The sequence below is a fragment of the Argiope bruennichi genome, chromosome 2, assembly GCF_947563725.1.
Source record: "Argiope bruennichi chromosome 2, qqArgBrue1.1, whole genome shotgun sequence".
NCBI lineage: Eukaryota > Metazoa > Arthropoda > Arachnida > Araneae > Araneidae > Argiope > Argiope bruennichi.
The window spans coordinates 37,143,680-37,167,871 of NC_079152.1; the positions used below are offsets into that span (position 1 = coordinate 37,143,680).

Below are 24,192 nucleotides of genomic sequence, written 5' to 3' on the forward strand. Positions count from 1 at the left end.
ATCCACATTAGAAAAGTTCATATACACAATAAATAGAACTTAAATTATACAATTAAAAATCATGGTTTTAGTGTCAGACAGTTTGGTGAAATCACGGACATGAAGTTATATCTAAACGATTTATCTGAAATCAAATGTAACTAATATTCTGGTCAAACCAATTGGTCATCTAAAACAGGTAGTATAAAAAAAAGTGGAACTACATGAAATTAATATTCGTTACGAATTTACAATTTGGGTGGTAAATTTTCGTGCAATTATTAATAATACCAGATTAATCACATTATCCGTGATATAAACTTTCAATTCTTAGCATTATTTATGTTTAAGGAATTTTAAATCTTTAGTAATCAATCTGAGGAAATATTCACTAGAGAATTCAAAAGCGCAAAATATTTCGAGGGCATTAGGTATATCATCCAATAAAATTTAGCGACTCGAGAAGATAAATAACATGCTCCTACCTTTCCTTTGTCTTGTTCGAATTCACAACGATCCCGGCAACCATCGGCATAAGGACCGAAGAAAAGTTGAAAATTTATTCCAGTGCTCACAAATGCCTAAACAAATAAAAAAGAAAGAAAAAAATGTCATAATAAAGGAATTAACATATAACAAAGTTTGATTAAAATCCAGCAAGTATGTTCTTCCCTCGCCTTTTTTGTATATTTACAGAATACGGTGCGTTTTATTTAATCTCCTAATATACATAAAAAAATTGAACTTAACTGAAATTTCACTCAAATTTGATTAAGATTTACAATTTTTGGTGTAAAGATCACAAACCAAGTTTCATTTATGTAACTTTTTCTATTTTTGAGTTATAGACAGAGACAGGGAATTGAAGAAGCAGTAGAAATTTTTGCGGATTTAATGAAAAATTAGACACATGCATGCAGATTGGAAGTGTAAATACATTTTATGTATTCATCGGATTGACTTTTTTTTTATTTTCTTGTATACGAAATTACAAATAGAAAATGTTGTAATCATCAATAATAATAATAACAATAATAATCTCTCTCGAAATCTTGATGACTCATCACATTTCAGAACTCCTTGAGTCCGAAAAACACATTTTTGTGATTAATCCGTTTTTGAACACGATGACTCAAAACAAATTAGAGATACGTATAAGAAAATTTCTTATTTGGATTTTACACGAAATTTTAAGATTTCTATCAAATTTTTAAATATATTCCGTTTAAATCTGATTACAAAATAACATGCTACAAAATGCAAAAAGCCAGATAAATAAAATTTGGTATACAAGTTTAGCATCTAAAGTATAGATTTCTATCTAGGGTTTATACAAAAACCGACTTATTGAAAAACCGGTTTTCGAATTCAATATCCCCCCCCCAAAAAAAACCCCCGGTTTTAGCCGGTTTTCGAATTTTTGACAAAAAAATAGAATAGGGAAAGATATTTCACTTAATTTATATAAAATAACAAAAAATGAAATCATTATCAAAGTCAAAATATATATAAAAAATTAAGGATTACATATATATATTACTTATACAAAATAACAAAAACACAAACAAAAATTTCAAATAATATTTATATTATTTTGACTAATTTTAATTTCTCCTAAGAAAATAGGATTTTAGAAAACAAAATCCACTGAACAGTGGCTAAGTCTTGTTCTTATTGTGGACATAATATTGTCCGAAATTGAAAATATTCGTTTGCTAGCTACTGGACTTGATTTTATAGTTTTCATGGCATCAAATAACAGTTTTTTTTTTTGTTGTTGTTCTTTGATTCGTTGATTCAAATAATGGAAATGCAGCTTTTAGTGTTTTTTGATTTGTAAGCTTTTCTTTAGGGTCTTCAAAAAACTTATGAATTGACTTTTCCATGGCTTCTTTTAAAAAAGCATTACTCTGATGAATAATTTCTTCGATTTGATGTTCATCAGAATTGGTTTTCACATAAGAATTTGGAAATATTCTAGACAATATCTTTCTAGATAACTTAATAATTTCGGTTTTTGAAACTAAAGAGAGTACACTAGATTTCTTCGCTAAACTAGAAATGTTTTATGGATTTTGCAAATACAGCAAAAGAGTTGTTAATTCTACTTGTCTTCTTTCTTGAATTCGCTCTTCCAAAGCATATAATAATTTCAAACTTATTTAAATGTTTAAATTTTTTAGTTCATTTAACAGAAATTTAAATATACCTTCAATTATTAATAATTGGCATCTCGTCGCCTTAAGCTTTAAACTGCTAGACGAATCGGTCCCAAGACTTCAAGTTCTGCAAGTTTAGGATACTCAGCTTCATTCCACATATAAGAAGAAGCAATATCATTCAATGCTAAAACAACACATTATTTTACTGCCAGAAATCTTCCAATCATATCTTCCATACTATTCCACCTTGTTTTGTAGTCAAGAGTTAAATTTAATTCCTTTCCTTTTTCTTTTTTGATACAATTTTGAAGAATAGTGTTTCTTACTGGAGATTTTCTAAAGAACTTACAATTTTTTCTAAATTGTGAAACTGATTATTTGTAATTGTCAGACAAAATAGGAATAGAATGTTCTAGGTTACAAACATAATAAAGAGAACCTTCATAATCGTTATATTCGTCTTCGTCTTCATCTTCCGATTCTTCTCTTGAAACATTTATTCGGCTCCAGCTAATTTTTACATGCTAATATGAATTCTTTAAACCAATTTTCTAAATTTAAAATCCGGTTTTCAAATAGGACCAATTTACTTTAAAAAACCAGTTTTTTAAACCGGGTTTGAAAAACCGTCAAACCCTATTTCTATCAAATTTTGAACAAAATCTGGTTTTGTCTAAGATTCACAATTTTATGTAGGAAGGGGATAACACCATTATGAAAAAGTTTCGGAGAGACCATATTTGCTGGCTTATTAATGAAATTTTTACGATTATAATTTTCGAGATTGGAGGAATTTGAAAGGATGATGCAAGAAGCAAATAAATAAGAGATTGGAGAATACAGTTTACTACTTACTACTTCCGTGTATCCTTCTTTACATGCTGCTTTGAATTTCATTCGTCTTTCATCAATGGGCCTGTCCTTGTGGCCAGTATACCTTACCTGGAACCAAGAATGGAAAAATTATTTTTTAAAACTCAGAAAAAGCAGATAATTTTATTAAAAACAATTTTTTAGACACATTTTTATTAAAGTATTTAGAAAATAATTTTATTTATTTTTATTATTTAGTGTATTAAATCTTTCAATTTATAAATTACTATCCAAAATTTATAGAACATTATCATTATCATTTATCATTATCATACAGCATTTTTATATGATATTAAAACTTAACTGAATGAATAAATTAATTAATATTTATGGGTTGAAAATGTAAAAATAATGTGCTATCACCGAGAATTCGCCTAAGGGTACAAGATTTCAAAACTTTAGCTCACCAGGTGGTAAGTGAAAATTCTGTCATAAAATTTTATCGTTACAAATATGCAGCAAATCAAAATGCAAGTTTTTAACTAAAAAATTTACAAAGTCTTTCTTAGTAAGCAACTTGCCAAATTTAGTAGTTATCGGACCAAAGTACATCATTTATGTTTATTTTTTTTATTTTGATTGCTGAATAATGAATGTCGCAATTAGAAGATAGCATGTCAGCTTATTTAGCATTTTGAAATCATTTAAAATAGGCGAAATGGAAATATGAAATTTTTTCATTTTTCTGAATGAAATTATTTCTTTTTTCTCACTAAAATGATTCTGATGATTTCTTTCTTAATTTATCTAATAATGTTATTTTTTCAGGGTATTTTTCTATTATTTTATAGAGAATTTATTTATGAAAATTAATTATTTATATTTTGAATAACGGAGCAATTAAACTTAGCTGAACTAGCTATTTTGAAAAACAGCTTAAAGGTCCCTTTTCCTTCATTTTTTTTATTATTAGAGTAATCATTAAATATCTACAATGGATTTATTCATTGAGTTAGTGCAAATTCAAAACATAAATTATTTTCAGAAACAGCTTTCAGTTCTAGTGTTTGGTTTGATTGTCTTCGAAGATTAACGAATGTTGCGATTGCATATAGAGCATCATAAAATTTACGTATCAATACTTTACGTAACTTAACCCCTCCTTTCTTTTTGATACTATATATGTGAAAAAATATCATAAATTCGATAGTAAAAATAAATAATTTAATTCAAAATAAAAAAAATATAGATAATTTCTTTTAATGAAAAAAGAAAAAATTATTCGTTAAGATCATAAAAATATAAAATAATTTCTAATCAAAACACATCAAATAAAAGTATTGCTTCTAGTGAAAGTCAAAAATGTCCAGCGCTTTGAATAATGTTGTTTTAAAGATAATTTTTCCTTGTCATATTCTTGCTTCCATTAATTTTTAAAATAAGTATATTTTCTTATTTCACATTTCATCTTAACCTCCATTCTTTTTGTTTATAATACATGACAAGGTCTTTTTTTAATTTATCTTACATAAATATGAGAAAAGAAAGATATATTTCTATATTAACTGCTCAAAATTATAAATTGTTAATCTAAAATTCTAAATTTACGAAGAAGGCACGGAAATAATGCGAAAATTTTAATTAAAATGTTGAAAGCGAAGAAATATTAGACCATTAAGAATTTTTACGTTTTTCATCTTTTTAAAAAGACATAATTGAAAAAGAAGTTTATGCGAATGGGAAACATGTTCTTATATGAATGTCAGTGTTTATAAACAACAAAGGTTGATAAAATAACCGTTCATAATATAAAGATATAAATAGGAAATGAAATTTACTTTCTCACTAGAAGATAAAAAATGTAAAGAGCCCCAACAATCCGGATTAATAATCCTGACTTGAATGGAAAACTTGAATTTAATAGATAATTTAATTATAGATAAATTTTATTTCTTAGAAAAAAATTATAATGTATTAATTTAACAGCTATAAAATCATGATAAAAAAGCTAGCTTTTTAAAAATTATTGATGCATTTATTCAACAATTAATGATTATTTTCATTTTCGACATTTAAAATTGTTTTCCTATTATTGATGATTTTAATGACTGCAGAAAATGATTTTTAATGATTACAAGAAATGATTTTATGTTATTTCCAATTATTATTGATTTTTTAAATTCATTTTTGATTGATTTTTTTTGTGTGGACTCAATTAATATTCTGCTGTACGATGAAACCATTTTAATAGATTTTGGTTAAAAGTGGAAATGACGGCTGAAAATTGATTTTGAAACAATTTCAGAAAAATATTATCAGATATTTTAGTATAAATACAATGGGATACACTTTAATAAAATCACATTTACTGGAATTAAGTTTGAAAAATTACATTTTGATATTCTGTCTACTGTAATAATGCAGTTTCGATAAGTGAAAAGAAAAAAATAAATCGTGAAGCAATAGAATATTTTTAAAGGAAATAAAAAGATTATTTTATTGCACTTTTGTCTGAAATTTTCTACAATCTACCTTACTAATTAAGAATCATCATATAAACCTCGTTGTTGAAGTTATTTTAATATTATTAAAAATGCTTAACATTTTTATGTAAAATCAATAATAATACTTGATTTACAGCATAGTAAACTTTTGCAGTTTGCAGAAAGTTTCTTTATTTTTAATGATGAAGCAGAATTTAATGGAAGCTGTCTCCATAAAAAATAACCCCAATTTAAAACCAAAACGAAATTTTTAATATAATTCGTACTAATTTATTCAATATCTGACGTTTTTATATGATTATGAATAATGTTTTTTATTATTATAAATAATACGAGTTTGCTCTTCTTTAGCGAAATATTTTATTTTTTCTCATACCAATGTTAATTTGAAATAATTTATGCATGTAAATCTTTTATTTAATATTATTTTTGCACTTTACATTTCTTCACGTTTTGCCGAACACAGCAATAATCCTCAAGCATTCTTTCATACTTGAATTATATTTCACATGTCTTTAATTAATTAATAATAAATAGCTATTAAACATTAAGAAAAATTTCTCAACAGGACTCTAAAAAGTCATTGCACGCACATACTTTTTTTTTTTATATACTTTATATTTACTTCATTTCTATATTCCGTAAAATCATTTTAAGTCCGAAAAAACAAATGATTGTCCATTTACTCTTTGCATGAAGTGCTTTATTTAGAATGATTAAGACTGAAAACAGCAGTCAAAAAAGAATATGTGTTAAATTATGACTTTATTTTCTTTCCATTATTTTTCTCTTAGTGACAGCTTAAATCAAATTAATAAAAAAAAACATTAATAAAACAAACAAAAAAAAGCATAGCAGAAGGCGTAATTGTTGCGTATTTTTGATAAAAATTACAATAAGAATAATTTTTATGATTAATAATTTGATTATTATTTGTCAGCAAAATGCTTCTCAAATCCATCTTAAATAGCATCTAGTAACACATTAATACTTTTTATTCTATGGAAATATGTCTTCGTCAATCAAAGTAAGCTAAACTGAAAAAAAAAAAAAAAAAAAAAAAAAAAATGCTTTTTTATTCTTTATCCGGGAAATAAATACTAAAAATCAAGAAAGAATTCTTTAAAAATAAATATCTTTAAAATAGTATAATTAGGATATTTCTTACATTTCATTCGCAGTAGTTAATTTCACATAGGTAAAAATTGCGTAATATAATTAAAAGGAAATATGAATATTAAAATGCATTTTTTCAGGATCTTTTATAGTATTTTTAAATAAAATTAAATTTGGTATTAGGGAATACTTCTTAAATTACTGATCGCGATCTCCATAGAACAAAAATTTTAATTTCGGAAGTCAGAACAATTATTGCAAAAAAGGTTTTAGAGAATTTTGAAATAATCAGGCAAAAAGAATAAAGAGTTTTTCACTTAAAGATTTTAATTATCCTCAGTTAATTGCTTAATTTCAGTATTTTATTTCTTTACTTTTATGTGCATTTGGAGCTATAAAAATACATTACCTCTTTAAATTCAATGTGAAAACTATTTCAGATAGAAAAAACAGGCCACCAATGTAAAAAGTTGAAATCTTGTAGTCATTTTAGCTACAGTAAAACCTTATTATATCGTAAAACCTTATTATATCATTAATAAGCCGTTTTGAACTGATCTTGCTTCATTTCTATCCATTTCAAAGCTTGAGGAAAAACTTTGTAATGCCGTAGTTAGTCACTATTACGTTGTTTAAAACTCTAGGGAAAAAAGTTACTAGGATATAAAATCAATTCAAAATTATTTAATTGAATACAAAATAAAACTTCACGAAAATCGAAACTAGCGGAATTTATTTTAAAAAGAAATTAAAATGTGAGTACTTTCAAGTATACTTCTCTGAAAAACCAAATAAACTATCAGTAAACTTTCTAGTAAACAACCAATATAGTCAATACGAACAATAGCAATAAAATAACCATTTTAATTTCGATTTATTGCGACCAAGCGATCCAAATTATCATAATGAGAATACCATTTTTAATTCTCCATCTTAAAAATTCAGGAAGTAATATTTATGTATGATTACTCAAAACGGAATATTGCATTAAAAGTACTGTAACAATCATCGAGTGTTATTTATTAATTTCAAAAAAGTTTCAAAAAATTCTAAATACCATTGGTATTATTCAGAAATTAAGAACATAATGGTATATAAAATGACATAATTAACCCTTTAGTGAACTAATTTGTATATATAAATATCATTGAAATGAATACTTGTGTATTTATATTGTACAAGCGTGCCTATTTCATTTTGAATCTTGTTTTCACACTGTTTTTTGAACGACCATCTAAACAGGCATGATCTTATGTACACTTGTCGACTCAATAAAAAATATTTCTCTAAATTTAGATCAGAACAACTTTTCGAGCAGAAAGAGGCATTAAATTTAAACTCTGTAATTGATATATATTACATTTGATTATTAAAACAAATTACCTCGCTTTCTCGACTCAACTTTTTAAACAAATCATCGGATTCGAACTTTGTTTTCTGATCCACTACCACCCTTGGCATGTTCACAAGGAACCTGGACACGGATTCGAAAGGCAGCATCCTCGGCTTCAGCAATCACATCCCTCAGTGTTCCGTCAACTCGCTCTCTCTGATCGCCCTTCACTTCTTTGATTGGGCGTCATGCACGAGTGGTCCTTCTCTGTCATTGGCCTCATGACATCAGAGGGAGGCGTTGTAGGTGTGGCCGTAAGTCGATAGGGGGCGTCACCGATGACAGAGTTACTCAAATAAAGATGATGGATGTGGACCATGTTTACACAATACGGAGAGGTTAAAAGCCCATAACTGGTTCAGGTAGGAAATCATTTGCAGTTAACTCTCGATTAAGAAACCATGGAGATAATAGCAGTTCAGTAGTCAACAGAAGAGAAAGAACTGTTTTAAAATAAAAATGTAAAGGAAGAAAGTGTATAAATTAACGAAATTCTGATTTATATTTAAAACGCTTTCGAAATTTTGATGTTTAGAAATATAAAATATATTTTGGCACTTTATACAACTTTAATAACTCACCAACTAGTTTATCAACTCAGTAAAATGGAGAATAAAGTCATCCATAATTTAAAAAGTACGGAAAATACGCATCATACTGAGCAGCAAAATGTAAAACAATGAAAAAGTATTGAAAATACAGAAACATTATAATTATAAAAATATGCAGAAATATAGTAAGTGGATACATGAATATGAATAAAACAAACATGGAAACACATGTATAAAATATATGAAAATAGAAATTTAACACAAGCACGCACACACACACAAATTTATTTAGGTATGCAATAAATTGCATTTACACACGCCTTAAAATTAAATGCTATTTTGCATTCTTCTCACAAAATTTAATAGCTATAGCTTCAACTGTCTTAAACTGATTTTTTTTTCAATACTGCCTTGTAAATTTCTTTCTACCGATTCTTTAGTTTCACTTTTATGAGGAGGAAATTCTCTCCCGTATTGATAAAAGTTTTGGACGCATTGTCAACTTTTTCCTTTTATGATTTCAGATCGCTGGCAACAGGGCCTTGCATTTCCCTTAAAGACAGTTATGGATTGAATAATTTGAAATAACATGGAAAATTGCTATAATTTACGGTTTTTTCCCTTCATTTTAGAATTTATATAGACTTTAACAATAAATATCAATTTTGGATTATCATCTATGACTATGTATCTTTTGAATGTTTCTACACTCGTAACATATTTCGCTTCTTTATAGATGCATATTTGCTCCTATCCTACTTATCCGGGTTTTTTTCCCAAGTTAAATTTTGAAATATAGAGACGTTTACCCCAATAAAAATATGCCATCCTCGCCATCTAACCAAATTTCAAAATCACGAAGTCCGTTTCTACAAATCCAAACTGTAGCCATCGCGTTAGTTCAAAGTAGATGTAGTAACTAAAACTGAAAAGATATAATAATTAATGTACTGTTAGATGTAATTACTAAACCTGTCTGCAATAACTAAAACTGAATCCAATCTTGCTATCATTGTTGGAATTTGCGGAAATGGATCGATTTGCCGATTTAATTGAAGTGACATGGATTTCTTGAATTCAAGGTTCTTGACCTCCGGACATAGCAGGTTAATGGAATCTGGCACTATAATTAGATTACTTAGTAAGTCGTTGTGCTTAGAAAATGAAAGGAATTATTTAGGAAATTAACTTATTAGTAATAAATCGGGAAAAATGAAAAAAAAAAAAAGAAGAGCCGATTTATATGAATGTGTTTCGGTAAATTCAATCCAGAATCAAATCAAGGGAGTGAATCGTTAATTTTTCTCAGATAATTGGTTGCCTTATAACATCTAATTTTAATGGATCGATTCGTACTTGAGTTTAGTATAAAAAGTATTCATTTGAATTCCAGAGAGTGAAGTGATATAATTACTAACTGATGTTTCCTAGTTTGTAACCCTTCCTTGCTTACTATTGAGTGCATTCTCAGCTTGCTCAGTAGCATATTATAAGCCAGCTTTCTTTGCTGACCTTTCCTTAGCCGATGGCTGAAAAAATACGTTGTTTGGTATCTGTAAGGTGTTCTACAAATTTCTTTCATATCATGGTAGGTGAATTTAACTGACTATGTTTATATAAAGATACAGAATTATCTATTAATCGTCTATGGTATCGGTTTCAATAGTTCTTGAATTTTCGTTAGTTGGCAAAGTCTTTTATTAAACTTCTGGTTATATGGATAACCAAAGGAAGCAGTTGCGTCATGTTCATTGCTTTAAAAAAAGGCAATAGTGCAAAGAATACTGGAAACGTGATTTGTAGCATTTTCGGGAGTGGTACTAAGACGATTATGATCACCTGCAATAGGTTTAAGAGATTTAGAGCTAGGAATTGTGACTTGAAAGGGGAAGATCGTAGTGGCTATCCAGTAATCACAGATACGAACTTTATCAAGGCTATGATGTTTGAAAATCCACCATATCATGTGTGCAAGATAGTGGATGCCATTAACATTCCCAGGATAAGGTGTATAATTACCTCACCAGGATGGAATATCTAAAACAATGTGAAATTTAGATTCCACTCCCATTGACAGAAACTAGCATAATGAATCGCATCTCTACGTTCGATTTACTTATATTAAAGAACTCCTGTCTTAGGTTTACCAGTGAAGACGAGACATGAATTTTGTATCAAAATGTGCATAGAAAGTGCAATTGGTCAAAAGACAACATACTTTCAACTGTTGCGGGGTTCAGATTTCACCTGAAGAAAGCCCCCCCTTTTTTTTTATTTGTTCATTTGATGGGACTGGAAAGATATAGTCCACTAATACTCCAGGTCAATCTACTAATTCTGCTCAATATTGCAATCAGCTTGATGAAGTGAAAGCCATTATACCAGAAAAGCAATCAGAATTGGCAAACCGACGAAGCGTCGTTTTTTTTCCTTACCGAAATGGCAAATTGTATATTGCATTGGTTTTAGAAGAGAAGCTGTTGCAGGTTGATTGGGATGTTCTACCGATTCATCCACATTCCCCAGATTTTGCCCCATCCAGTTAATTGTTCATGTCATTTAAAGATTCGTGCCATAATATACGGTTTCGACTTGTGCTTAAAATAAAAATTTCACCTGAAGAAATATTATGCAAATGAGTTCGAGCAGGTTTGAAAGGAGACGATAATGAAGTCTTCATTGAGATGGAATAAGGTGATTGAAAAGAACGGTACGTAAGAAATGCATAAATCAGCCGTAAACAACAAGTATCGTATATTCATTTCGTATGGGAAAAAAGTGGAGGGGAAGAAAGTTAGGGGAAATCCTAATACTTTTTATCGTCTTATATTTGTTATGTTATTCCTAATTTTTACTGAGAGTTTGATGATATTCATATTTTTATTCCTAATTTTTACTGAGAGTTTGATGATATTCATATTTTTATTCCTAATTTTTACTGAGAGTTTGATGATATTCATAGTTTTATTCCTAATTTTTACTGAGAGTTTGATGATATTCATAGTTTTATTCCTAATTTTACTTTTGATGAAATATTTTGGGATTCCTGAGTGTGAAATTCTCGTAATTATCACACACAACAATTTTATATTTATTGATTAAATAATTCAATAATAATCAAGTATCCAATAATAAGTAATCACCTTAGCAACCATTATATAGATTTAAGAGCATGCAGCAATTTTTCCATTATTGCAATGGAAAAATGCATTTGTATTTGAGGAATATCCGCTGCTCAGAACTAATGTTTGCGTATGGATTATTTTGTACATGCCAATGATATAAGACCTGATTTATACTTAATCTAATTTATTATCAATAATAGTGATTTTATCCTAAACACATTCTTATAATTATAAAGTACTAAGAACTCCTTTTTTTATTAAATTTCCTTCAAATGAAATGTTAAATTATCCACGGAAAAAATAATTCGTTTAATTACTTCTGATATTTACAACAACAATAAAAAAAAAGAAAGAAAGAAAAAGAAATAAAGATATATATAAAAAAGAAAACCCATGAAAGAGAGAAAGAAAATTGCTATGACTGACAAGCTACGGAGCAAATTTAATAAAAAAAGATTTTAAAAACATGCATTCATTGATATATATAACTTTTTATTCTTTCATTTATAATTCGTTATTATAAATTTTATAGAGTCTTGTAATTAATTTGTTTCAAAATCACTATCACGTGCCACTACCTGTGGGGAATCAAAATTTAACTAAATCAATCGTTAACTCACAATTCTGAAAATATTAAAACACTGTACGATTATTAAATGCATTTAAGGGAATAAAATTTGAAAATTATAGCACAAAATTAAGTGAATGAAAATCAGTTACAGAATACTATTTTTTCGGATATGAAGCAAATAAAATTAAATATAATTACATAAAAAGTCAGCTAATCAAGAAACTTTTATGCTATTATTTCTATTTCTCAAAGATTACTCAGGATATGCGCAATTTTTGACGGCAAACGATTGCTTCGTTTGCAATGGTTCACACATGGGCGATGAAGAGCTAAACAGCTAAGGATCCAATGCAAATTAAAAAGGGCAACGTATCCTTTTTAATCAAAGACAGATTTTTTTCCTTCTTTTTCTTTCTCCTAGATAGCTTTGTTTCTCTAAGCAATCACTTTTATTTTAAGAAGATGTGCATATATATTTTTTTTATTTTTATATGGTATAAAAATTTTGTTGCTCTTTATACAGAATATTGTTATTTGCTGAGTCTTATAACTGAATATTTTCCTGATTTTGTTAATTGACATTTAACAGAAAGTTGGAACTTTATGGCATAAATATCCAAAGCAAGGAAATTTCTTTTGTTGAAATTCTTTCTGCATTTTGAAAACGTTATATACAAACATTTTCATTAGGTAGTTATTGTTCTTTAAAGCGGCAAAGTTTTACCTTTTTAAATCATTATAATTTTGCTTTTATTAATAAAAATCATATTTTATAATTATCATATTATTTAGTTTTTATAATTAATTAAGTAATCTTTGTTACTAATTAACAAGCTTTGAATTCAATAATTCTATATTTATATTAGAAATTCGAGTACGTAATATTTATTAAAACAATATTGATTATTATATAAAAGAAAACTTCATACGTTTTTCCTCAGCATTACACTGAACATTACCACTGAATAAATAAATATTATTATTATTACTATACCATTGAGGATATGATAACGCTCAAAAGGCGAATTGATTTAATACTAAATATTGAATTAAAAATTTGAATTGAATAAAATGATTAATAAATAACGGAAGAAAATAATAATGAGTATCAAATATTTTGTTCTAATCTTCTGTTGAACAATCCCATTTTTTTAAGAAACCATACAATCTTTTAAGACTTAATTCAGGAACTCTTTAAGATTTGAGCATGAAAAACTTTTCAAAGTCGAAAAATTGTATAGTAAAATTTTTTAAAAACTTAAAATAGATATCAAATTCTGATAGGTCTAAAAAAAAATTTCATGTTATTTTATAATGCAATAAAGATGTAAAATCAAATTACATTTAATTTTTCTTATTTTTTTTACATATTTAAAATGCTATTCAACTACACTTGTTCCTTAAATTAAAAGATAACATTGTTTCATAAGAAAAACGAAGTTATAACATATTTTATGTTAATATATAGAAAGTATATACACGTCTAAAGCAAAAATATACCTCGAAAAATAGTGTTTATAGAAATATACATTAAATACAGACGACAAACAAAAAAAGACACAATTCATAGCTTTTGGAAAGATGAGCAAAGTGATCAGAAAAATATGCTGACAATTTCTTTTATGAAACCTAGTAAAGTATAATATCAATGCCTGCATAGTATGCAGGCATTACAATGAGACAACAATACATTACAATGCAGTGCATAGCTTTGGTTGCATGCACACTTTATCATATAATTCAAGAGAATTCATGATAAATTCTCCCATTCCGGTTTATGTACCAAAACAAGGCCATTTGTTTTGGTGCCTGAAAAGGACCAAATAAACCATATGTCTTGCAAATACATCGCATATATGTTCAACAGGATTAAGATTGACTGAGAACGCAGACGCAAGATTCGATGTACACTTTCACTTTTAAGAAAATAATCATTTCACAATGCAAGATGACAGCGGACACTATCGTCATTGAATACGAAACAATTTCTAACAGCATTAAGAAAATAGCTCATCTCAGGATCCTTGAATTAAGTTTGTGCATTTACAATTCTCCTTTCCGAAACTTAAAATGTTGATTGAGTAGTATTGTTCAGTATCTCCCGGACCATGCCAATATTATCTCTGTAATGGTTCATTTCCAAGATATTGGTGGAAGAATCGGCAGTTCTGCATTCATTCGGAATGTACTGATGCCTCAAATAAGATTATATATATATATATATATATATATATATATATATATATATATATATATATATATATATATATATATATATATATATATATATATATATATATATATATATATATATATATATATATATATATATATATATATATATATATATATATATATATATATATATATATATATATATGTTACTGCAAATGTGATTAATCAAATGAATAAATATAATTACCGGTGATTATTCGTAATCACCACTAAACCTATCAGTGATTATGAATAATCACAGGTAATTATACATAATCACCAGTTTATTACATTTACTGTAATGTATATATGTATAAAAAACTGTTTGAATCCTTCAACTGCACGTTTCAACACATTTCAACTCTGTTGATAAGTTGATATGTTTGAGATACCACTCATATTTCTGGCTTCTATTAAAAATATCTATGGAACAGGTCTAATTGATTTAAAAGCAATAGTTTAATCACCTGATTACTGTCTTAGGGGGGCTATTTATTTCCTGTATGTACTTATATCATATGTGCCGCTTTGATATTGATTATCCTATACTTCTTTTTAATTGTTTTCTGCATATAACGCCCCTCATTTGCAGTAGTTTTGGCTGATCAATAAAAACAAATAAATAAAAATAAAAAACAAGAAAAAAAAAGGCGTTGAATGACATTTCCAATTTTATAATATCTTTTCTCAGAATTGTTTAATAATGTTTTCTGCAATTTCAAATTCATTACATAACCAATTTCAAAACATTATCAATTTCTCTGATTTCCATTCAAATATCGTTTAAACGTTTTCTTTGATACATAACTTATGCATATTAAGAGAAAAACTAAAACGCACAATTTTTATTGCATTTTCTGTTCTTTTATATGAGTTAACATGTTTGCCAAGAAATCAAATATTTGCATATTTATCAAATAATCAACAAGCCTATTTCTCATGTTTAGAAATTAATTCAGCTTTTTTTATTCATTCACAATTTATATTTGTGTGCAAAAAAAAATGCTTTTTTTAATAATTGGAGTCAGTATATATGAAGAAATTGCAGCTAGATTGAATTAAATATAGTTTAAATAGAAACAGAAAATTATGAATACAAATAAATAAACTAAAACTTTGATTATTTTTATTATTTAATGACATGACATTTTTATGAAATTAGAAAAATGGAAATGATTTAGCAATTCTGAATAATAATAATAAAAAAATATTTACTTCTCAATTCTTATACATACATATACACACACACACACATACATATATATATATATATATATATATATATATATATATATATATATATATATATATATATATATATATATATATATATATATATATATATATATATATATATATATATATATATATATATATATATATATATATATATATATTACTTTTCAAGTAAAAACTTTTATTCTAGCATTTCAGTCTAAAATATGGTATCCTCAATTATGCAAATAAAAAGAAATGGACATGCATTCTGAATTGACAAACATCATTTTTTTCCATCAGGATCTGTGCTGTCATATGCAAGTTTTAAATTAACATTCTCAGTATTTATTATTCTCTTGGAAATAACAAGCGTTGGAGCTGATATCTCATTCTCATTATATCTTAGAAAACAAAAATTGGCTATATTATTTATGAGAAACACTCGGCAATTAAGGATTAATATATTCCATGTTGGTTGATCATGCTCTAAAGTGAAGGATAGTTATAATATTTATGTGTAATGCTTCGAAAGGAATTAAATTTGCTAACAAATTAATTATTAGAAAATAAAAACCTAAATAAGTTACCCGGAATGATCTTATAATCCTACTCCACGTAGCGCAAAACACAGACTAATTTTGCTTGTTATTTATCGGTCAAATTTTATAATATTTTGTAAATCTTTTGGTGAAAGAAATATAATTTCTGATTGATAATTTCGTTAATTCCAGAATTAAAAACAGATCAAAATTATTTTACTATAAACAAAGAAAAGAAATATCGTCATAATTGTCTATAATTGCATTGCCCGCAATCAACCCGAAAATTTAGAAGAGATCGAACATGTTTTTTTCCTCCAAATGTCACTTCACTTTTTCAGCCTTCAGATCAAAGGATAATTTGTAACATTAAACGATTGTACTGAAAAAAAAAATGCAAAGAATTTGATAAAAGTATTGCATAGGAACGAAATGTTAAAAGTGTTAGTTTTAAATGTGATTAACTATGCATATAAAAGTCGGAATTCCGTTTCATCATAAATTGTTTCGAATTCTTTTCAACACGCAGGGTTCATAACAGACGCAGAATCAGAAGAAATCTCCAGCGAAGACGTCATCTATCCGGAAACATTAGATACTATGCTTCAAATCGCAAATGAAAAATAGTGCAGGGTTAATGACGTTAATGTCTTTGTCAACACTGATAACGGCATAGGAATCTCGTCACAAGCGATTGTAAACGCTTCGACATCTGAATTTTTAACAGTGTCGAGCGTACTGATCAAACCTCATTCAACAAGACAGAAACAATCAGACCTCAAGAAAGTTCGACTATACTTTACATCCATTCAAAGTACAACAGAAGCAGTATTTAAAACCTTAAGTATATTAGAAAAGAAAGTTTATTTCCCCCAAACAGCACTTTCACCAATCAATGCTGTTGGATTATTTTTATGTACTAAAACAATCAAAAGAGTATAAATTGTAGTAACTATGAAAAATGTGTGTGGGTTTTAATTTTCTATATTTAATTTTCTAATATTATCCATTTGCATATATTGATTTTTGAAAATCTTGTTTTTATCAAGAATATTGTAGCAATTTCAGCGTATTTTTAAAAAAATTCAATCCCTACTCCGTTTAAGTCGTCAAAAAGGTTTGGTCCCTGGAGTGATAATTTAAAGTGCTTTTATTGTATACTCATCCTTGCATTTTTTAATTTATCCTCTGAAAAAAAAGGAATGGTTTAATCCAAGCTTTATCCATTCATCCATGCTTAAGTCCTTTTCAAAATAATGCTATATTTTCTTTTCTAAATTTGAAGACTTCTATTTTTAGTGGTCACAAAACTGAGAAATTATTCTTCAAATTATAATTTTACAAAACCTTCCTCACAGTTATTTGGTTTTTTAATGGAAATATCAGATCTGAAATCAGGTATAAGTATTTTAAATTTTATCCTAACAACGCGAATCAAAATCAACTGCCATAAAGCTTTTTCTCACAGAAACTTGCTACGCATTTTACATAAATTATGTTGGTTTTTATGGTAACTAAAAAAATAATATATATATATCAAATCTTCATTGAGAAAAATCTTATTTGTTTTCTATTTCATACTTTTTAGTTTATTTTTACAACGGAAAATATTTAAAGTTGCAACTAGTAAATGATAAAATATTCTTTGCCAGTAGCACGTAACAAAGTAGTTAATAAACATCAGTATAACAATCTTTAAGTTTTAAGGCTTCTAAATGTTTTAACATAACGAATTCACTTCAAAATAAAGAAAACCAAGTCTATTTTAGCTGATTAAAATCTGGCTTTGAAGTTACATGAGTGATTTTTGGATTTTCTGCAATCATGAACCATGATCAGATGAAACTGATGTCACTTGAGCAAATACTTCTTGTTGAGACTCTACCTGAATTTCATTTCATTCAGTCGTTTCTCCGCTAATAAGATTCAAAGATGTGGGTTCGTAATGTGAAATAATCCACACTCGTTGTTAATCTAACTCCATTTCATTCTCTCTCTATACTACAATTCTATTTACATGCTATATATATATATAGTTAGTTGCTTGCTTTGCGTAGTTGCCATATACAAAAACATACATTGGTTTCGCGCGCAGTTAATTCTGGCTTTAGAGTCCTAAAAGCAAGTTATCGCAAGTATGATTAAAGTTAAAATTAGTTTTTAGCTAAGGCGCTCGTAACACTTCCATTATAAAACTTTCACGCTGCAACAATAAGATGATGGAAGGTAATATGGGCTCCTTGGATAGAAGATCATATGTTATTAATTATGAATGTAATATTATACATGCTCTACAAGAACGCATTTACAAGTATCTTGTATTATTAAAGCATTATAGAATAAATTTCTTAGAATTGTGAAAATTTTGTGGTAAATGTTCTTTTCAATATCTTGCAATATTTGTTGACTGTTACAAACCCAGAATTTATGTTTTAGGCTTCGTTATTTTCTATGATTGTTGTTGAGATCATTCCTTACGCTAGAAATTTCAAAAAGGTAGCCATCTCATTGGACAGCTAGCCTTAGGTCAAAAATCTCCCTGGTAGTTATTATTTTTTCTTTAAGTTTAATAGAAAAGAATAGCACATCACACTTTTATTTTAAAGAATGAATGTGTAGATTGAACACTCTTTTCATTCTTCAAATGCGCCTATTTGCTATAAAATTTGTTTATCAATTACATAAGTGTTCTTTGACTTTCTCATATATAAAAAACATAAAGAGGAAATATTGTAATCGTCGAAAAATTTGACGGATCTCCATGTTTCAAACATCTTTGAGTCCGAAAACCACATTTTTGGAATCATGTCTGTACTTCTGTGAACACAATTATTGAAAAACGCCTTGAGCTAGACGGATAAAATTTGGTATTTGAATTTAACATCAATTTTGTTGATTTCTTCCAGACTTTGAATGAAATCCACTTACATGATGTCTTTTTATCCGGCTGTTTACTTACAAGAAAACACGATAATTACAAAATGAGAAGTACTTTATCGGTAGTATTTATAACATAGGTTTAGCAACTAAAATGTAGATTCGTATCGAATTTAAAACCAAATCCATTAAGTACTTGACGTTTGTACTTTCACACACATGTAAACGCGATACCTCAAAAACACAATGACTGGAATAAATGTAATTTAGCATATGATCTTGTGACAACAATTGAATTTCTATATATGGAAATATATTTCTATATATTTCAATTGAATTTCAATCGGTCGGAAAGAGAGGCATTCAAAATATATATTGGATTTTCTGTTTATATATATATATATATATATATATATGTAGATGAGTTGTAGAAAGAAGAATTTAATTTTGTAGACCGAAATCTTTCAGTGGGAAATTCATTATTTTAATTCACAGATTAAAAAAATAAAATAAAGATAGGATAAGTGATTTCTAATAATAGCTTTTGTTTTTCCTCAAACATTGTATTAATATTTTTACAAATTAAAATTATTAGTTAAATAATTTTTTAACAAATTAATGCTATTTTTTTAACGGCTTATGAAGCGGATGTTTTTTAAAAGAGAAATATCAACTGATTAAATATTTATAAAAATAAAAAAGCAGAACTTTAAGTATGATTAATAAAATAATAAGTTCGAAATGTATGACGTTCCGACCTGATAACAAAAATTATGATTTTCAAAGAACAAATATCCGTATCTAGTAAAATAAGTTTCTTATGTATTTTATTTATAAAAAATTCCACTCATTGCTTACAACTCAATTCTGATTATACTTGCTTGGATTTAAATATTTCTTAAGATGTAAAAGAGATGGCAGCACAATGCAATCATAGAAAAATACGAAACGTGTGAGGGTTGGCAACCTAAAGCATCAATATTTTAAGAAATTTAATCTAGTTTTTAAAAAATTTATTTAATTAAATTTTAGTCGGGCAGAACTTTTAAATAGGCAAAGTATACAACTGTAAATGAAACTCAGGAGCTGATAGGATTTCGTAATCTTATTTTTGATAATCTGCATGATATTTTTTGGGTATTTTAATTTTGTGCTTTAATTTAATTTACAAGGCCATGAATTCGAACAACAACAATTCCAATTAATATCAAATTTCGTTTAAAGTTTAGAACATTGTTCTAAAGCGTTCTTGATTAAATATTATATGTCTTATATTATATTACTTTTTAATTTAAAAATCTGCATTTTTTTACGATTCTGAAAAATTATGTTGATTTATGATTTAAAGAAGTATCCGAGTTTTTAATTAAATAGTATTTTGATTGCACTAAAAAGTTTTGTATTTTTTCATCACTTCCTTTAAAATTATTATTATTTTTTTAATTTTATTTTCTCTTCTCTCATTTTTTTCAACCAACTCTTTTGAAAGTGACTCGCAGTTAACCGCTTCTTTTTTTTTCTCAAAATTTGTTGCCTAAAATTTCTTTTTATTATGGTTAATTTAAAATCAGTAAAAATATCTTGTTTTGTGAATAAGGCATATCGAGTTGTCGAATAATATTTTTTATACAACATTTTTTTACATGCAACATTAATTAAAATATGTTGCATATTATTGTGAAAAAAATATCATAGAAAAATATAATACAATATTTTTGTCTTACTAATTGATGGTTTTAGAATAAAACATAAAACCAAAAATATATCATTAATGTAAAAATAAATAAATATGTTTTTCGCATACATTTTTTTACTGGACAGACGTTGATTGTACTAATTTTTCAGAAAATATTATTTTTTTTAAAATTTTTTTGACTGAGTAGAGTTGGCAGGCTAGTATTTATAGAACTGTTAGATGCAGTATTAACAATAAACTTTGTAATAAATGTTCAAAGGACTTAAAAATAACCGTCGTACACTCTTTGTGTCTTCTTATTTATATTTCTGTTGCTGTGCTATAGCAGATTTATATACCTTTTGAGTTTGAAATCACATATTTTATTATAAAAGGGGTTTGTTTCTATGTATCCAATTTATCTTACAATTTGTAAACGGATTTTTGAGATCTTTTGGGGACGAAAAATAGTTTCAAAAGTGTTTTCCTTTGTGTCAGAATCAACAACAGCATGCAAAGAAACTTATTATTTTTTAATTGATTATCATCGAATGTACCTTTCATGTAATTTGTTTAACCAGGATCGTAAAAATAAGTGTCATTTAGTGCATCAGATTTGATATGCAATCAATAGAAAAACAATACAAATTTATAAAAAAAGGTAAATAAAGGCGTGAAAAAGGGTAATTGAAAAAGTATTCTGATGTATTCTGACGATGATTAGGTGTGTGCCAAAAGTGACGTTACACCGGTAAAAGCTCATAAATAAAATTAAAAAAAAAACATATAGAATTTAAATAGCTATCAAAGGATTAGCTATTCACATTTTTTTTTCATAATCTTGTGTACTAAAAGTTAAAAACAATTGAGACAGTATCTCGGAATATCGTTTATGTTTGAATAACATAAACTAACTGTTTATATAAATAAATAACATTTGAAAATAATTATGTTATAAAAAGCACGTGAATTAAATGATAAATCTGTGTAACAAATTTATCCATTTAGCTCTCTTATCTTTGTAATTCCTGAGAAATAGGGCAGCTAGGCAAATTTTTTCTTCTATTCAAATTCTAGGCTTTGTAATTTTTTCTGATTTCATTTAAAATTTAACAGAAATTTACAAATTCTATGTAATATCCACATATTACATTTCTTTCATCTTTTTCAATTCGATTTTGAGTTATCGTTTTCAAGAGCAGGCAAAATTCCAAAAATGTATTTTTTGAACTCAAAGAGATTTTAAACTTTATGATTCGTTAAAATTTGGAATTCGAATTTTTGTCTATTCTTGAAAAGAATTCGATTCAATTTCTTTTCTCGTTCATCTTGGAGAAGGCATTCCTTCTAAGAGCATTGTATAGACGTCAGGATGACTGATGTGCAATCAATTAATTTTTAAGAGACATTTAATTGACAGATTTATATAGTTTTAATACAAACAGCTGAAAAAGCATAACTTTTTTTGGCTACAAATCATATTTTTTCAGCCGAATCATTTCATGATGGATTGGATATTTTTTTTCCCCTCTCCGAATTCGTCTTAATACTTTTACGATCACAAAATCGGAAACTTCTAAAGAATTTTGAAGTTTAAAAATATTTTTCTTTTCTTTTTTCCTTTTAAAAGTTTGCAGAAAGGAATTTCAACAAAGCTGTTAATTGTCAATAAAACTGTTAACGATAAAAAATAAGAATAATTTCTAAAAACGCATTTTTTTTTGTAAATATGCTAAAAAGTTATAAAACATACAAAACAATTTTGTAATAAAAAACCTGGAAAGCTAATAAAAAATAATAAAAACATGAGACGCTGATGCAAAAATCTAATGTAACAGAAATCTTAATGGACTCCTTTATTATATAACATAATATTATAATTTTTTTGTTTTATTGTTATACATCGTATTTTATTTATTTTGACACTTTTTATTATATATCATTATTAATCAACTTTTAATCATACACTTTTAATTAATGTCACTTTTAATTATATATTATTATTAGAATTATAACAATGAAACGTTTATTGCATTTGCGGAACTCTAGCTTTTACATATTTTTTTCTCTTCATTATCTATAGTATATGGATTTATTTTTATTGCATTATTTGGTTAAATCCTTGCTTTATGAAGAATGAATGTGTATTTTCTTTTTTCTAATGTTCTTTTATACAGACTTCTACAAATTGTGCTGCATTGAGTCGTCATATACCGGAAAAAGTTAGTGAACATTACATTTTTTTTCCTTAGTTAATTTTTTTTTTTGGAAAATTGGAATAGTATTTACCTGTTTTTAGGATATTCATTTGGAATCTATTTTCCATGTAGAAGCAATAATTGACGGTGTTTCCCTTTTCAATTAATAATTTTGATTATTTTACAATTATATATTTTACTACTATTCCTTCTATATTCTTTTTGAATTATGTAATAGAAGTATTTGTTTTAGGAAAGTGCAAAATCATATCCTTCAATTAATAGCATGCTCACATAATAAATTTTGGAAGAAAAATAAAATTAAAAACAGCAGACGATATTTCTCATTTTTAATAATAAGTTGTTGCCAAATATTTTACTTAAAACCACTTAATTTTTTAATATTCTTTATAAAAATTATTCTAAAAATCTGTAAATGCTCTTTGAATTCAAAATGCTGTATGTTGTTAGTTTAGTAAAATTGCCTACTTATTTATTAAAATTGTTGCTTTCAATAATTTAAAAAACTTTCAGTTATAATTTTCATCATTTTATTTATTGAAATTATTTACACGTTATTTATCAAAAATGTATTAAAAATTGTGTTTTAAACTGATAAAAGCCAAAAAATATATTGCATTTTTAGTTTTGTCGTTTTCCATTGCTGTCATTTTTTTAGACCCGGTTTTCTTAATTTGAATTTTTAGATAAATCTAATTTCTGTTGTGGTTCCATTAGTTTTAAATTAGCCAAGTTTTATTACACATAAATTTCTATAGCAAATATTATGGCTTTTTAAAGAAAAAGGATGACTGAAACTTTTTCTGTTTTTAAATAAAAATATTCTTTTTTAATAAAATAAAACGTTCTTTAAGAACACATTTTCTGTCATCAGTGTCATAGTTTTTTTTTAGTTTTTTTTATATATATAAAAACATACTGTAAACATTTCTCTTATGCAACATCAGTTTTAGTGTTTGCCGCAGGGAATTTTATTAAATGGTTGAACTATAAAGAAAACGAATAAAAAATCAATCACGATGTTAATAAATCTTCCTTCATAAAAGCTTCTTCATATTTCGTTGATACTGTTAAAGTTGAAACATGTTTTAGTAGCTTCTTTATAGCAAGTGCAAATATTTTTTCTAATTTAAGTCATTGTATGATGTTCGAAGAATACTTTAAACATCTGTCTGGGATCATAAATTCAATGATTTATAGTTTCCGAATCCATTTTTAGATTATATATAGGCAACT

At 26.7% G+C, this 24,192-nt stretch overlaps 1 protein-coding gene across 1 annotated transcript in view; it reads right to left on the bottom strand.

The window, feature by feature from the left end:
- Nucleotides 1–8,103, bottom strand: part of LOC129961735 (protein brother-like) — a 43,272-nt gene extending 35,169 nt beyond the window's left edge. The window contains exons 1-3 of the mRNA XM_056075286.1: nucleotides 7,958–8,103; nucleotides 2,997–3,083; nucleotides 465–560 (exon numbers count right to left, since the gene is read on the bottom strand). Of these exons, the coding sequence (XP_055931261.1) occupies nucleotides 465–560; nucleotides 2,997–3,083; nucleotides 7,958–8,074 (300 nt within the window). The 5' untranslated portion in view covers nucleotides 8,075–8,103. The remainder of the gene's footprint in view (nucleotides 1–464; nucleotides 561–2,996; nucleotides 3,084–7,957) is intronic.
- Between the last annotated feature and the right edge of the window lie 16,089 nt (nucleotides 8,104–24,192).